The sequence below is a fragment of the Hibiscus syriacus genome, unplaced genomic scaffold (genome assembly GCF_006381635.1).
Source record: "Hibiscus syriacus cultivar Baekdansim isolate YM2019G1 unplaced genomic scaffold, ASM638163v2 tig00110187_pilon, whole genome shotgun sequence".
Lineage (NCBI taxonomy): Eukaryota > Viridiplantae > Streptophyta > Magnoliopsida > Malvales > Malvaceae > Hibiscus > Hibiscus syriacus.
In genome coordinates, this window is record NW_024062618.1 from 1968270 (window position 1) to 1986457 (window position 18188).

Consider the following 18188-nt stretch of genomic DNA (forward strand, 5'->3'; position numbering starts at 1 on the left):
AAAACAATCAAATAATTTTTTGTGCAAATGAAATTATTAAATTAATATTGTAGGTAGAAAACATGAAACACTATTAAAAAATTAAAACATAAATTACATAACTTTAAAAAAAGTATCGATCCTTTTTATAAAAAAGTATGGACACTTTCAACATATTATAATGTAATAGGTAAATTTGCAATGTTATCGGTATAAATATATCGGTTTACTTATAAAATAGGTCAATATAAGCGCTACCTATTACATTATATAAGCGCTACCTAATATGTTATTGTACTTTATAATATTTTCGGTTAAATAATATAACATAACCGGTCTAAATTTTAACCGATCACTTGTTTAACCGATCACACCATATATTAACCGTTTTTTAGGCGCCGCACCGCAAAACTACCCAATATTCCAAACTTGACAAAGACATTACTTCTGTTCATTTCTCTTCAGTTTTTTTATTGTGTTTTTGTCGTCTAATTTCATCAATAACTTTTGAGGGTGAAGTAGGAGCCTAAAACTGAGGAATTTGCTTATAGGGTTGAGCCCATGATGATTTAAATCAGCGTGGAATTACATATTTTACTTTTACAACACACATAATTCTCTCTCTTTTATTATATATTCTTTACATATATATATTGTTATTTCATCATGTTATCGGTACGATTTTACTCATAAATAAAGATATCAGAGGAAATTAAAAGTGGTACACACTTATAGTTGATCTTTTTCTTTTTTATGAAGATTAGAAAAAGGGATACGATCCATTTGCTTCCATGGAAAGTGCTTAACAAAAGGGAGATAGCTTCATAAAGAAAATACTAAATTTGAGATATTGATGTAAAATTTTAGGCTTCTACTTTATTTTATAAATGAAGACATACTTTTATTAATTCACTTAATATTTTAAGATTTTGTTGTATTAGTTTGATAGATAAAATTAATAAAACTATTTTTATCATTAACTCTATCTATCGAATTAATAGAATAAAATCTTAAAGTATTAAGTAAATTAATAGAAATATGTATTTATTTAACCAACAATGAAGAAATCAAACTGTCAATAATAGAGAAAAGTAATGTTAAAAGTATAGAATGTTATTAGAAAAGCAGGATGAACGTAGGAAGAAATTAAAATAATTTAAGTTTGTTATTAGGTTATTAAGTTGGGTATAATCCTTATACTTGTAACGGGCCAGTATATATATATATTTAATAATAATGGAAGCTAAAAGCTTAACTAGACATGTCTAATTTTACAATAGGGAGGCCCTTCAACGTCTCGACGCAGGAGAGGTTGAATGTAAGCCAGGACTGACGTCAGTTGAAGCATGTCGAAAACAGTTGGGGGAGCTTTCTTTGCCAAAGCATCAACAGGGGAGTTTGCCTCTCTGTGAATCCAAATAAAGTCAAGATTCCAATGTCGTTGATGTAACCGGGAGATTGCGACAACAAGAGGGTGAGAGCTGGAAGAAGCAGCAGGGTCTTTGATAGCCGATATAGCATGCAAACAATCGGATTGAACTTGTACAAACTTGAAACCAAGTTGCCAGGCAAGGCAAAGGCCATCATGAATTGTCCAAAATTCAGTTTGGAGAGCAGACGATCGCACGAGTGAAGCCACATATCCAATTACCAGCATCGTCACGCAAGGGGCCGCATTTGGATGCACTATTGACCTATTGATCCATTTTTATTAGTAAAATAGGTAAACTACATGTTTAGTATCTCAATTATCACTTTTATTTTGTTTTAGTCATTTACTTTTTAGTGTTTTTTTTTAAATCATAAGTAATGTTATGAAAAAATAAAAAAGAATCCATCAAGTGACCTCAGCGATAGGGACGAAGCTATATCTAGTCCCGAGAGGGCTATTGAATCCCTCATTTCTTATTGAACAAATTAATGGGTAAATCTTAAATTAAAGTTCTTAATTTTAATTTATTTTGATTTTATTCCTCTTATTTTCTATAGTAATTATATTTTCTCCCCTCGTTATTTATAGTTAATTATAGTTCAATGATAAAAGAAAATTTAATTATTCCTACAGATTTTGAGCTTAAATAGCTAGAGTATATGCATTGTTAATAGATTATTATTTTTAAATAGATATTATATTGTAATAATAATAATAAAAAAGTTTGGAATACTTTGGTTTTATGTTTTCTTCTTAGATTCATGTGTTTGCGTTTCTTTATGATCATTAATCGACCGTGTACTATCACTGAACTTCACCTTATTTTTTTCACGAGATGGAGACATTTCCTTAGTGGATTTTGCCCACGCCCGACACTTTCTCTTTTACCCCATCCTAAAAGCCGGTCATTCAGCCAAATCTAAACAATCGTACATCCATACGTATATAGAATGTGATTTTCTCTCCTTTTGTGAAGATCTTGTCAAATTTTTAAGGGGATATTTTCATGATTTGGATGCTTTCTTTTAAGTGAAAGCCATCGTTTTCTTTTTACACATGCAAACAAGATAACGATCATCGTAAAGATATGCAGCAGCAGCAGCCCCCACTAGATCATCGGAGGTTAAAGCCGTTTACGGCCGCCGGAGATAATAACCAACAGCAGCAGCCTCAAAAGTGTCCTCGTTGTGACTCCGCTAACACAAAGTTTTGTTACTACAACAATTACAGTCTCTCCCAGCCTCGTTATTTCTGCAAGAGTTGCAGGAGATACTGGACTCATGGTGGAACCCTAAGGAACGTGCCCGTTGGCGGTGGTTGCAGGAAAGGAAAACGCTCGAAGGGTTCTTCCTCCGGTGAAAATCCAAGGTCGTCTCAGCCGCAGATACCACCACCACCACAAGCGCCGGCAGCTCCATCATCTCGTATTTCTTCAGTGGGATCATTGTATCATGGTGGTCGGTTCTTGTCATCTTCATCGGCAATCCAAGCAACGAACCAACAGCAACCTTTTAATCAAAGAATCGGTGGTTGGTCTTCAAATTTGGGACTTTTGCAGATTCAGCAACAGCATCAAGAGATTCAGCAAACCCAGTTCTTACAAATGGGTACTAATGGAGATCAAAATGCTATAAACATGTACCCATTGGATCATCAAGAGGGAAATTATTGGCATCAAAGTTTCATCAACAATACTAACCCTACAATCTCAGAAGCAGATTTATGGAGTATCAACAACATTAGCACCAGCAAGAACACAGATGGTTCTTTGAATCCAAGTCAATGGTCTGACTCTGATCTTCCAGGTTATGGTCCTCCATAGTGTTTATTTCCCTAAAAGGAAACCTCTTTTTGCCTTTTTGTATAAAAAGAAGCCATTGAAGCTCTCATTTAAGATCCAATATTGCAGAAATTCATCGTCTATTTAGCTTATGTTGCTATATCATATGCTCAGTTTGAATCTGGTTCAATTTGAGTGTAGGCAATGGGTTTGGTTCACATCAGTTTTAACAATTTCAATTGCCGACCTTCGCCATCCCATCACTTTATCCATCCCTTATAGGTAAATTCAAGCACTCAAGGACAACAAATATGACTTCTTTTCCTGCAAACGTTGATGGTAATGAACTTTGAGTTGCTTGAAATGTTTTTTTAATAAACCTGACGTGTTAATTAAGGTAATATGACAGATTTTCAAAAGATATAGTATTTTGTATGATACTTATTGATATGACAGATTTTTTGGATAATCTTTTTTCACTCTAATGCCATATAGGTTAAAAATAAAAGAAATAAAAATAATGAATATTTAAAAAAAATTGTATGAATTTTATTAAAAAATTTAATAGGTTTTGATAAATAATATTGTTTCTATATTATTTTAATAAATAATATTATAATAGGTATCATTCCTTAAATTAACCCAATATTTGTAATACCCCAATTTAAGGGCTAAATTTAAGAAATTATAAAGTGGTGGATTTAATTGATATTTTGAAAGAAATGGTGGATTAAATTATAAGATTTTAATATTGACGGACCGTTTTAAGAAGTGTAGCAAATTCAGTGGCTAAACTTATGATTTGACCTTTTTTTAGGAGTTAATATAACCCCATTTCCCGTGCATTTTGCAGAAAATGTTTATATTTCCTCTCCCGGTCAACCAACTTTGATCTCTGATCTACTCGCCGTCCGACCTCCAATCGACGAACTGAAAATGCCATCGTGTTCGTTGTCGACCGAGGAACAAAAAACCCCTCAAACCTTTCGTCGTGAATCGTCGCCGTTCGTCGTTAATTTCAGTCGGAAGTATCATCGGTAATAACTTGATTTTAATTAGTTTTTCGTCGATTCACGACGATCCGAGCATATGTTTACGGCACCTCCCGCACCATCGTATTCCTTGCATCGTTCCGAGTCTGCCGGTGTCATCCTTGGTCTCCGTCGACGGCGGTGCGTGTGGAGGTGAAGCAGTCAAAGTTTCCGATTCGTTGAAATCGAGCTTTCCGCCGTTCAAAAATTTGAACCGAGCTTCGTAAGTATCTCGAAATCGCTTAAAATAATTTTTAGGAATTTATTCGGGAATTTTTCGATATCAGGGCACTGTTCACGTGCCCCCACACGCTGCCACTACGCGTGGGGAAGTCAAAAGTGATCGGCTTGACTGGTTTTTGAACTATTTTGACCGGTTTATCCGGTCATAACCCGACCCGACCCGTTGACCCGACCCGTTGACCGTTAACCGGCATTGACCACTGTTGACCAAAACTTTGACCGGCTTTGACAAGGCATTAAAAGACCTTTGACTTTGACCCAGTATACCTATCCTGACATTCTTCGACGTTCCAAATCCGATTCCGCAGTCCGTTTTTCAAAATTCGAACCTGAAGGCCTCAAAATTTCCGGTCAAACCCGTTGACTTTGATTTTGACCGAAAATTCCAAATTTCTGAAAAGTTATATTTTATGATTTCGACGTCCTGAATTCGAATCCGAAGTCCATTTTTCTAAATTCAAACCCGGTAAGCTATTTTTCACTGATTTATTACCCGATTCGATCCGTTTATCGCAATTAAGCTCCGTTTCTGATATAATTTATGTTGATATATATCGGAGTAATTATTGAAAGTTGAATTGAAGATCAAAGGCATTCGAATGGAATTTTATGGTCGATCAGTATTGCACGGAAATCGAGATAATACTTTACTACCTCTTTGTGCTTTATGGAATATATTAATATTGGTAAATGCATGAATGAGATAATGTTGGTCACTTTTGTGGAGTTGATTAATTTATACACTCAATATGAATGTGGTAGAAATTCAGTATCTGAATACGGATCGAATGATTAATATAAGAGATTGAAGGGTTGTTAGAATTAAATTTCAAGTTCTGTGTTTGGTAGTAAAGAAATTAACCTGGATCTGTATTTTATAATTTATTTCATCAAAGGTAATATGTTAAAGGTACTTGGATGTGAAATTATGAGAATAATCTGGTAGGGTAAAATTACGAAAATACCCTAATGTTGTAAGATGACAAGAATTATCCCTGTAAGTTGGTTAATAACTCTGAAAAGACATATTGATCCGGTAAAAATTATTGATGTGCATAAGAAATGCTAGTTTTGCTTAGGAAATGCGGATAACCAGTTTTTAGTCTTATGAGGATTTGTGAAGGATACTAGAAGTCTGTTAAGGGAATCATTTCAAGATAAGAGAATGTTCGGGAAATCAATTGATCATAGGATCTCTAAATCATAATTATTTTCGTTAAGAGATAATATCGAAATTATATGGTTAAGAAATTACGGAAATGCCCTTAAGAGGTAGAATAGTTTGAGTTGACTCTGAATGAGAAAATACTTAGAGGATTCGTACTTAACTCGATTAAGTACGGATTTAATTGTTAAGATCCTGACTTAGTGCAGGAAAATTCTTGATATTTCGTTTGTAAAATCTGAGAAGGCACTTGACCCAGAAATATCCGAGTTATGAGTAAATACCTGAAGAAGAATTTGTCGGGGGTGTTTTGTTGTCACAATTGTTCGAAATGACTGAAATAAAAGATAAGATTGAAATTAATATAGTAAGATCAGACGGAAGGAAAGGATTAAAGTGCACTGAATCAATAAAATGACCAGAAATACCCTTGTAATGGAAATAACCCAAGAATATCACCAAGCTCAGAAATGATTGGATATCCTTGAGCTCTGTAATGATTAGAATAAACTGAATACCAAAATGACCAAAACACCCTTATGGCCTATACTAAGGAAATGTCTTGGGTTAATTAAGGAACCCAAATAAACATGGATGTGGTACTGCTCTTAAAAGTTACATATCACATATCAAGACGAGCAACCAATGCTAGTGTTATATCAGTACCTGAACGACATAGATGTCACTTGAATGCGTGTTTGTATTCTCCAGTTTGGCTCGATGATAATTTTGGAAGTATTCAGCTAAACTCAACTCTAGATCGCATTCAACAGTAAGAATTTGATATTTGTTAGACAAATCTACCACGAAGACCAAATTGAATTGAACGAAAGTACAGTATGTATCCAAAATTCAGAAACGTCTGGATTACCCTGAAAACCCCCGAATATTACGGGAATTGACATGACTGCTAAATGAATTAGGTAACCTCAATGACTGAGGATTTAGTAAGTGATTTGGATAAGTCTGAAAACTCTGATGAGTTTACATAGTGTGCAATTACGATGGTTTATGATTAAAATAATCAAGTACGTCAGCATTACATGATATTGTGGAAGCGTAGAAATGAAATGAAGACATTGGAAGATCTATTCAGCGATGATTTTGAAAATAACCGATGGACAAGAATTTATGGTATTTAAGAGTAAATACCATGGAAGAACAATGAATTGATTAATCGACAAGCATTAGTTTTGGGAGCTATTCATCTAAGAGTTGTTTGATAATCCGATCAATCGACATAGATTGTAAATGTCCTGAACCTTAATTTCTTCCTTACCAGCTCAAGTCATATTATGAATAATTAATGATTTTGTCAGTTATTGAACTCTTCCAACAGTGATTCTGAATTCCGATATTCTATCGGTATACTGAAGATCTGTGTTCCTCTACCTGTTAAGATTATCCAGTACCTCTGAATAATTTCTGTAAACTCTGGTGTGTTCCCTAATCACCTGGATATTTTACCTGATTTTCGATTTGATTTCTATTATAATACCTGACCCGGATTCTGATCGGATACTTGACCTGGATTTTGATTGAATACTTGACCTGGATTATGTTATGATTTTTGATATATCCGTTTACAGACGGAACATGTTTTACTTGGGGGGTAATGTTAGAGGAAGTATACCTGGAGGCTCCTCGGCTTTGTGCTCAGGGCCTTACTTACCGGCTCCTCGGCTGTGTGCTCAGGGCCTACTGGACTTGACGGTGGGTGTATGGTTCTGGGGAACCTACACATTTTGGACTTGACGGATGGGGGTATTTATATATATATATATATATATATATATATATATATATATATATATATATATATATATATATATATATATGTTTTAAAAAGATCTGAAAAGCTATATGATTTTTGGGAACACACTAGAAAACCTGTTATGATTTCCTGTACCTAGACATCCGAAATATTTCCATCTGTAATGAATACTATTTGTTACTACATGCGATATCAATGGACCCCAGCTCAACATAAAGATCTGTAAATATCTGAACCAATAAGGAAAATATGTTTATCTGTATCTGCATATTTTTCAGCATCATCTGGTAGTTCTGTATTACTGAGTTTTCCGAAGCTCACTCTATTACTCACTTTTTCAGGTTAAAAGAATTGTATCAGTGCATCTGTCGACTTCAGTAAGGGAGTTTTTCCGGCGTTGTTGCAGAGTATGATACATGTGATTAGGGGGCATATAATTATATTTTGATTTATATACAAGTCTGGAAATCTGTTGTATTTTTAAATAGTGACAACTGATTTTATAAGTTACACGTTTCAATAAAAGTTTTGAATTGTCCGCTATTTTTACAGTAGGTCGCTCCGGTGGCCCAAATGTAACACCCCGGATCGGATCTGGTTACCCTTATCGGTCTGTATGGGTTAGATTTACTGGTATCAGAGCTTTAGTTTGAGTCAAAATTTTTCAAGATAGACCGGCCGGTCGAATGTCAAAAATATGTCTGATCAGTACATGCCCCTAGACTACAATCGTACCTCTCTGAGCCGGAACTCTAGGGTTGAGTCCCTATCTGTAACGAGTAAACCGAAGTTTCTATCCGTTAAGGCTATACTTGTACAAAAAGGAATACCAATAACATCTGTCTAAACGCTGTGAAGTACCTCACGAGCCATGTGAGAGTTATTTATCTGAAAATTTTTGGCTTAACTCCGAAAATGAAATTGGGGTATTCTACTGCTCTATGAGCTTATTCTTATGACAAAGACTGAATTGATTACTCAATGAAATTTTCGTTCGGATTCTTTTATTGAAATGAGGAAAAGTTATGATAAGAATGTATGCTCAGCTGGTTAAGGATTAGTGAAGGATCCGTATTTTTGTAAAAGCTACTTAAAGATATGAGAGAACTGATGGAAGTTTTATTTATGCAATTATGTGATATGAGTGAATTTCGAGGACGAAATTCTTTTAAGGAGGGGAGAATTGTAACACCTCAATTTAGGGGCTAAATTTAAGAAATTATAAAGTGGTGGATTTAATTGATATTTTGAAAGAAATGGTGGATTAAATTGTAAGATTTTAATATTAACGAACCATTTTAAGAAGTGTAGGAAATTCAGTTGTTAAACTCATGATTTGACCATTTTTCTTTAGGAGTTAATATAACCCCCATTTCCCGTCCATTTTCTGCAGAAAATGTTCATATTTCCTCTCCCGGTCAACCAACTTTGATCTCTGATCTACTCGCCGTCCGACCTCCAATCGACGAACCGAAATCGCCATCATTTTCGTTGTCGACCAAAGAACAAAACCCCTCAAACCTTTCGTCGTGAATCGTCGTCGTTCGTCGTTAATTTTAGTCAGAAGTAACGTCGGTAATAACTCGATTTCAATTCGTTTTTTCATCGATTCACGACGATCTGAGCATCCGTTTACGACACCTCCTGCACCATCGTGTTCCTTGCATCATTCCGAGTCTGTCGGTGTCATCCTTGGTCTCCGTCGACGACGACGCGTGTGGAGGTGAAACAGTCAAAGTTTCCGATTCATTGAAATCGAGCTCGCCGTCGTTCAAAAATTTGAACCGAGCTTTGTAAGTATCTCGAAATCTCTTAAAATAATTTTTAAGAATTTTTTTGGGAATTTTTCGATATCAGGGCACTGTTCACGCGCCGCCACTGCGCGTGGGGAAGTCAAAAGTGACCGGTTTGACCAGTTTTGGAACTATTTTGACATGTTTTACCGTTCATAACCCGACCCGTTGACTGGCGTTGACCACTGCTGACCAAAACTTTGACCGGCTTTGACCGGGCATTAAACGACCTTTGTCTTTGACCCAGTATACCTATCTTGACATTTTTCGACGTTCCAAATCCGATTCCGCAGTCCGTTTTTTGAAATTCGAACCCGAAGGCCTTGAAATTTCCAGTCAAACCCGTTGACTTTGATTTTGACAGAAAATTCCAAATTTTTGAAAAGTTATATTTTATGATTTCGACGTCCTGAATCCGAATCCGAAGTCCGTTTCGCCAAATTCGAACCCGGTAAGCTATTTTTCACTGATTTATTACCCGATTCGATCTGTTTATCGCAATTAAGCTCCGTTTCTGATATAATTTATGTTGATATGTATCTGAGTAATTATTGGAAGTTGAATTGAAGATCAAAGACATTCGAATGGAATTTTATGGTCGATCAGTATTACACGGAAATCAAGTTAATACTTTACTACCTCTTTATGCTTTATGGAATATGTTGATATTGGTAAATGCATGAATGAGATAATGTTGGTCACTTTTGTGGAGTTGATTAATTTATACACTCGATATGAATGTGGTAGAAATTCAGTATCTGAATACAGATCGAATGATTAATATAAGAGATTGAAGGGTTGTTAGAATTAAATTTCAAGTTATGTGTTTGGTAGTAAAGAAATTAACCTGGATTTGTATTTTATAATTTATTTCATCAAAGTTAATATGTTAAAGGTACTTGGATGTGAAATTATGAGAATAATCTGGTAGGGTAAAATTACAAAAATACCCTCATGTTGTAAGATGACAAGAATTGTCCCTGTAAGTTGGTTAATAACTCTGAAAAGACATATTGATCCGGTAAAAATTATTGATGTGCATAAGAAATGCTAGTTTTGCTTAGGAAATGCGGATAACCGGTTTTTAGTCTTATGAGGGTTTGTGAAGGATACTAGAAGTCTGTTAAGGGAATCATTTCAAGTTAAGGGAATGTTCGGGAAAGCAATTGATCATAGGATCTCTAAATTATAATTATTTTCATTAAGAGATAATACTGAAATTATCTGGTTAAGAAATTACGGAAATGCCCTTAAGAGGTAGAATAGTCTGAGTTGTCTCTGAATGAGAAAATACTTAGAGGATTCGTACTTAACTCGATTAAGTACGGATTTAATTGTTAAGATCTTGACTTAGTGCAAGAAAATTCTTGATATTTCGTTCGTAAAATCTGATAAGACACTTGACCCGGATATATCCGAGTTATGAGTAAATACCTGAAGAACAATTTATCGGGGGTGTTTTGTTGTCAGAATTGTTCGAAATGACTGAAATAAATGATAAGATTGAAATTAATATAGTAAGATCAGACGGAATGAAAGGATTAAAGTGCATTGAATCTGTAGAATGACCAAAAATACCCCTGTAATGGAAATAACCCAAGAATATCACCAAACTCAGAAATGATTGGATATCCTTAAGCTCTGTAATGATTGGAATAAACTGAACACCAAAATGACCAAAATACCCTTATGGCCTATACTAAGGAAATGTCTTGGGTTAATTAAGGAACCCAAATAAACATGGATGTGGTACTGCTCTTAAAAGTTACATATCACATATTAAGCCGAGCAACCAATGCTAGTGTTATATCAGTACCTGAACGACATAGATGTCACTTGAATGCGTGTTTGTATTCTCAAGTTTGGCTCGATGATAATTTTGGAAGTATTCAGCTCAGCTCAACTCTAGATCGCATTCAACAGTAAGAATTTGATATTTGTTAGACAAATCAACCACGAAGACCAAATTGAATTGAATGAAAGTACAATATGTATCCAAAATTCAGAAACGTCTGGATTACCCTGAAAACCCCCGAATATTACGGGAATTGACATGACTGCTAAATGAATTAGGTAACCTCAATGACTGAGGATTTAGTAAGTGATTTGGATAAGTCTGAAAACTCTGATAAGTTTACATAGTGTGCAATTACGATGGTTTATGATTAAAATAATCAAGTACGTCAGTATTACATGATATTGTGGAAGCGTGGAAATGAAATGAAGACATTAGAAGATCTATTCAGCGATGATTTTGAAAATAACCGATGGACAAGAATTTGTGGTATTTAAGAGTAAATACCATGGAAGAACAATGAATTGATCAATCGACAAGCATTAGTTTTAGGAGCTATTCATCTAAGAGTTGTTTGATAATCCGATCAATCGACATAGATTGTAAATGTCCTGAACCTTCATTTCTTCCTTACCAGCTCAAGTCATATTCTGAATAATTAATGATTTTTTCAGTTATTGAACTCTTCCAACAGTGATTCTGAATTCCGATATTCTATCGGTATACTGAAGATCTGTGTTCCTCTACCTGATAAGATTATCCAATACCTCTGAATAATTTCTGTAAACTCTGGTGTGTTCCCTAATCACCTAGATATTTTACCTTATTTTCGATTTGATTATAATACCTGACCTGGATTCTGATCGGATACCTGACCTGGATTATGATTGAATACTTGACCTGAATTTTGATCTGATACTTGACCTGGATTATGTTATGATTTTTGATATATCTGTTTACGGACGGAACATGTTTTACTTGGGGGTAATGTTGGAGGAAGTATACCTGGATGCTCCTCGGCTTTGTGCTTAGGGCCTTACTTACCGGCTCCTCGGCTATGTGCTCAGGTCCTACTAGACTTGACGGTGGGTGTATGGTTCTGGGGAACCTACACATTTTGGACTTGACGGATGGGGGTATATATATATATATATATATATTTTAAAAAGTTCTGAAAAGTTACATATTTTTGAGAACACACTAAAAAACCTATTCTGATCTCCTGAACCTAAACATCTGAAATATTTCCATCTGTAATAAATACTATTTGTTACTACATGCGATATCAATGGACCTCAGCTCAACATAAAGATCTGTAAATATCTGAATCAATAAGGAAAATATGTTTATCTATATCTGCATGTTTTTCAGCATCATCTGGTAGTTCTGTATTACTGAGCTTTCCGAAGCTCACTCTATTACTCACCTTTTCAGGTTAAAAGAATTGTACCAGTGCATCTATCGACTTCAGTAAGGGAGTTTTTCCGGCGTTGTTGTAGAGTATGGTACATGTGATTAGGGGGCATATAATAGTATTTTGATTTATATACGAGTCTGGAAATCTGTTGTATTTTTAAATAGTGACAACTGATTTTATAAGTTACACAGTTCAATAAAAATTTTAAATTTTCCGCTATTTTTACAATGGGTCACTCCGGTAGCTCAAATGTAACACCCCAGATCAAATCTGATTACCCTTATCGGTCTGTAGAGGTTACAATATTTACCTGCATGATTATTTTGCTTCATCACCTACAAGGAATAAAACGTACGGTTGTGTCCAAATTGTCAAATTATGAGATCATCATCCTTTCATATTGGATTGGGTGAAGAGGCATATATAACACACATATATTTATTAAATTTTATCAAATTTATAATATGGATAAATAGAAGACATACTATTTTAAAAAATACAAATATTTAACTAAATAATTTTTTTATTCTTAATTTTTAAATGTTTTGATCACTAAAATTAAATTTTAGGTAAAAATTATTAATTTTTGATTAAACAATCGCTTTAACTTTTAATTTTTAATTTAAAAGTACTTTAGCCCTCAATATTTTGTTATAAATAAAAAATATCATATTGGATTTGGTGAAGAGGCATATATAACACACATATATTTATTAAATTTTATCAAATTTATAATATGGATAAATAGAAGACATACTGTTTTAAAAAATACAAATATTTAACTAAATAATTTTTTTATTCTTACTTTTTTAAATGTTTTGATCTTTAAAATTTAATTTTTAGGTAAAAATTATTATTTTTGACTAAACAATCACTTTAACTTTTAATTTTTAATTTAAAAGTACTTTAGCCCTCAACATTTTGTTATAAATAAAAAATATTCTATTTTAAAATGTTTACTGTTTATTGATTAATCGTTTCTATTTATGGAAAGACCTTTTTACTTTAAAATTAAACATTAAGAGTTAAAAGAAAAAATAAATATTAAAATAACTATTTAATTGTATATTAAAAATATTGTTGACATTATAATTAAAATTCATGATGGAATTTTTAACAGCTTTCCTTCTTCTATGACTTTTTAGCACAAGCCAACTTTGTGAGGGGTTTTGTTGGTGACAAATAATCCATGGAAGAAGAATCCAGTGTGTAGCTTTAATAGCACAAAGACATTTCCATGATGATTCTGCCCCTTTGGAGGGTAAAGCATCCATTGAGTGGGGTACCCTTATTTCATGTCAAACATCCAATCAGTATGGGACTCGAAGGCACCCCATTCACCCATCATTCCGTCAGTAAGTTTCAATCTTGTTCAACTTCAGTAACAATATGGTCTCTAAATTTTGTTCGTGCTATGTCACTCTTTTGGAGTATCTTGGATGGTTCTACGATACAATCTAATAATTTTTTTTTGTTAACCACATCATCATTTTTACACCCAAAACTATGTAAGAAGGTTGGAAAAATGTTCAAGTCTTTCCGATGTTTTCATGAATACGTTGGATAATTTATATGTTGGTTTATGCATTTTTCTCAATCTACGATCAAGATTATTCATTTTGAAAAAAAGTAAAATCCAATGATATTTATTTGAGAAAAATCTTTTTTCACCTATTATTTAAGTGAATTTACTCAGATAAAAGAAAAACAAGATATACCAATCTCGATCATATCTACTTTCTTCTTATTCACACATATAAAATATTTTTATATCAAATTAATGAAAATTTCTTGATGATTACTCGTAGATTAACATACTAAATAAATATATTGTTAAATAATGGATTACAGATTATGAAAATTTGACGTTGATCATGTTAAGTATTTTATAACAAACTGAAGGATATAGAATTCTGAATAATAATAATAAATCAAAAGAAATTTGAAGAAAGTATGATACTTCTAAAAGATTTTTTTTGAAAACTTCAAAAAAATCTACAAATCTTAATGCTTGATACGCGAAAAAATAACAACACCGTGTGGACTGAATGGAAAATGAGGAGGGGGGGGGGCTAACAAATTTCATAGTGATTCATGTCCCAATTGCTTATGTCATGCCCATATTTTCCTAGTATTTGGTTACTTGTCCTCTTCCCTATGGCTTGCAACATAATATTTGAGAAAAATAAAGCAATAGAATAAGTTATCATCACACTATAAGGAAATGTAGTTGGTGGATTTAAGAACCATTTTGATCAAGACTGATTTAGGTTTCCTTCTTTTAATACGTTAAAAATGGTTTAGTAATGGAATTTGTCAACCCCAAAACGGGCGTGATCCAGTGAGATCCTTTATTCCTTTAATTAATGTCAAGTGGTGTGTTAGTGTGTTGTGATTGTAACACCAAGGAGATTTGTGGTAATGCCATGAAAAGGATGGGTTTCTGATACCCCCGGTGTTCATCCGTTGATGGTATAATATTGGGAGAACGTGATTATGGTTGTGGTCATTCACAGTTTTTGATTTAGACCAAAAGCCGTCGGATTCGATTACTATTGTCAGAGATATAGAGAATGCTTAAGCTTGTGTGACATCTTATTAGCTTTATTCATGAAGTAAGAATGCCTATTTCCATCTTGAACACATTCAATTCAAATGAAACTTTACATTTATTTACCTATTTTTCTGCGATAGATGTCCAAACACAGCTTGGGTAGTGTTGATGAAAAGAAGTGGGTTTGTGACGATTTTAAATGATTAGTCTCTTCTAATTTAGGTAGAGAGTTGCAACGAGTAATTCTGTAAAGAAGATAGAGAGTGGTAAGCATTGCATGGGAGTTTATATACAAACCCATAGTTTTGGTGTCAGACTTAGGGTCATGATAACTATCCGTAAGCTAGCATGATGAATATATATGATTATATTAGTGGTCAAGTCAAGAGATTGTGGTTGACCATAGGATATGAAACTCTAGAAGCTTTGATTAGGCCAAAAAAAAAAAAAAAACTCCAGAAATTTCGATAGGCGGAGATGTGATAGCGGAAATGCAACTTGCGGAGGAGGTCCATTGCTAGCTAGGACAATCAATGGATCAACCACGGGCATGGAGGAAACCGCATATTGATGAGAATGGTTGAAGGGTCTAATGGCATAAACATGGGATCTTAGCCAGCTTTATATATCCAGTAGCGGTTGCAGAAGCTTTTGTATCTTGTTCTATCCAGCTAGGATTAGCCTTTTCCATAATACTCTAATATGTATATATGTATACACACGAAAAAGCAACAAATCCGATGGAAGACATTTCACAGCAATTCAATCAACCAGTCTAAGAACAGGTTGCTTGTCCTACAATGAGGCAATAAATTCAAGGATACAATTCACCATCTCAGCATCATAATCAGGGCCTTCAGCTTGTTATTCAGCTGATTCACTCGTAAATCCATCCTTAGTTCCCATGACAAAGAGTTTAAGCTGATTGCAGGATGGCATTGTGGTGTCGTCCGAAAAGGATCGAGGCCATCATGCCGAAAGGGTACCCCTGACTCACGTATCCCACAACGTGCTCGAGTTGATCTACTGCAGAACCTGCAATAGGTACCCCTGTAAACAAAAGAAGCACCCCATTTAATTCTCATCATCAAGACAATTCAATGCAAAAGAACACTGAACCTATATATTTTCAGCTCATCAGTTCTATATATATGGTAGATGTGTATCCATCCAAACTCATAAAATATTGATCATAAATCTAGAACAACTCTACTAAGCAAAACAAGAAATCACAAGTAAATATGAATTCTTCAATAGTATTATCAACATGCAACATGAAATCATTGATAAGCTTAAAACGGCCGGTGGTGAATCAATCGTTCGCAGGTGTCGATCTTTTGTCACCATGAGAAAGTAGAAGAAAATATACGCAAGGGTGAAATGGTTTCAATCCCTATTCTCAATCGAGAAATCCTATAATGACTCGTAGTGCGCGTTTCAAGTATACTGTTAGGGGGACGATAGATTTAATTCTGGTAAATTATATACTTATTAGAAGTTACGTCAACATATTACAGTTTCATGAGATTTAAATCTTCGATATCTTTTTTCGAAACTCTTGAGAAATATTGAATATTTGAAACTTCCCATCCGAGTATTTCTCTGGAGGTATTAATAACTGGATGTGGTACAACAAGCTTGAAACTTGTCCAATCAAATTACATGATTAGCACTAGATCAACAGGCTAGAATTCACTACCTCTCTAATGGAATCTAAATTTAAACAGATATCTAATCACTACCCAAAACGAAAGAACAGTTCTCCACATCAAAATCAAAATATTTTCCAAATTATATTATACCTGCTGAAGAACCCAGCAACAAGATATTGTGAGAAGAAATCTTTTGAGAAACCCAATTGCAGACGGCGAAAACATCGGCGACTTCAGCAAAACCGGTAAGAGAAGGTTTTCCGGTTGACCTTCCGACACCTCTCATGTCAAAAGTAACGGCGGGGTAACCTTTTTCAGCTAACCCAGAAGCAATCCCTTGCATAAGAGCCTGACAACCACCCATGATCGAGTATGGATGGACTAGAACGATTGCCATGTTGTTGTCTTCCGTCACTTGTTTTGGTCTGGAAATCTTTGTCCTTAGGTTGATCCCATCAGGGGTTTCGACTGAGGGAGACTCCATCGGGTAGTTTGGCATTGTCGGATTGAGCTTAAAGAGAAATGGAATCAAAAGAAAACCAAAAAGAGTATGATTGAATCTAGAAAATTGAGAGTAATAAGCATGAATGAAAAATATAGGTTAAATTTTGTATTTTTGTCATCTAATTATTCGCTTGGTTTTGTTTAATCATATAATTTTTTTTTTAAATCATATCTAAAGGTTATGATTTGATTTTATTTTGATCACTCACCATTAATTTTTTAATAGTAGGTGACTGAAATTAAACTAAAACATATTGTTAACTATGATTTTTAAAAAAAGTAATTGAATGATCAAAATGGAACCAGTTGAATATTTGGGTGGCTAAATACTGGTTTACCCAAAAAGATATGATGAAAGCAATTACGTAGCTTTATAAACTAAAAAAAGTCTAATTAACCCCAGTCCCTATACTCTTTGAAATTTGAAATTTAATCCCTTTGCTTTACTATAAAAAGTTCTCTAGCTTTATATATATATATATATATATATATTTAGGTATTTGTCACTTGGAATTTTGGTGCATTCTAATGGAAAAAGGGAATGAACATTAAACATCCTAGAAGAAGTACCACTGAAACAAACATCAACATTAAACACTCGTCTTTGAATCCGGTCTCGACGTCGTCGTATCCATTATTAGTGTTTGTCACTTGGAATGTTGAGCTCATTAAATATGGGACTGTCGAATGCAAGAACCATTGCATGGAGACGGTTATCGATGTATATGACGGTGCCCGTGATAACTGAAGCCGATGGTGATGCCACGAAGGCAGCAGTGTTTAGTGTTCCATGCCTCGTCTGTTTTGTCAGTATCTTTTATTCAGTATCCATACAGAACAATTGGAATCCTAGTAGTTCCTCCAAGTCACCTGCAGACAGTTCTTTCTGGAGAGGTGTAACCCCCTAGACCCGGCCTATGCGTTTTGACTAAGTCTAGTGGATCACATTATGATTCTTTAAGACATTTTTCCGAAACCGTTATTCAAACAATGTAAAATCACATTATAAATGACATGAAATTATAATAAATCATACTATCAAAACCTAACTTGTAAATATAATACCAAT

At 34.2% G+C, this 18188-nt stretch overlaps 1 protein-coding gene and 1 pseudogene across 1 annotated transcript; one reads left to right on the plus strand and one right to left on the minus strand.

Annotated features, from left to right (window-relative positions):
- Positions 1-2498: 2498 nt before the first annotated feature.
- LOC120217383 (dof zinc finger protein DOF5.3-like) lies at positions 2499-3233 on the plus strand. Its single transcript, XM_039214501.1, has one exon. The coding sequence runs from the start codon at positions 2499-2501 to the stop codon at positions 3231-3233; it is 735 nt and encodes a 244-aa protein (XP_039070432.1).
- A 12417-nt stretch (positions 3234-15650) lies between these two features.
- LOC120217433 lies at positions 15651-17209 on the minus strand (annotated as a pseudogene).
- Between the last annotated feature and the right edge of the window lie 979 nt (positions 17210-18188).

Coding starts and splice junctions, on each gene's coding strand:
- LOC120217383 (XM_039214501.1), top strand. CDS start 2,499: ATGCAGCAGCAGCAGCCCCCACTAGATCATCGGAGGTTAAAGCCGTTT.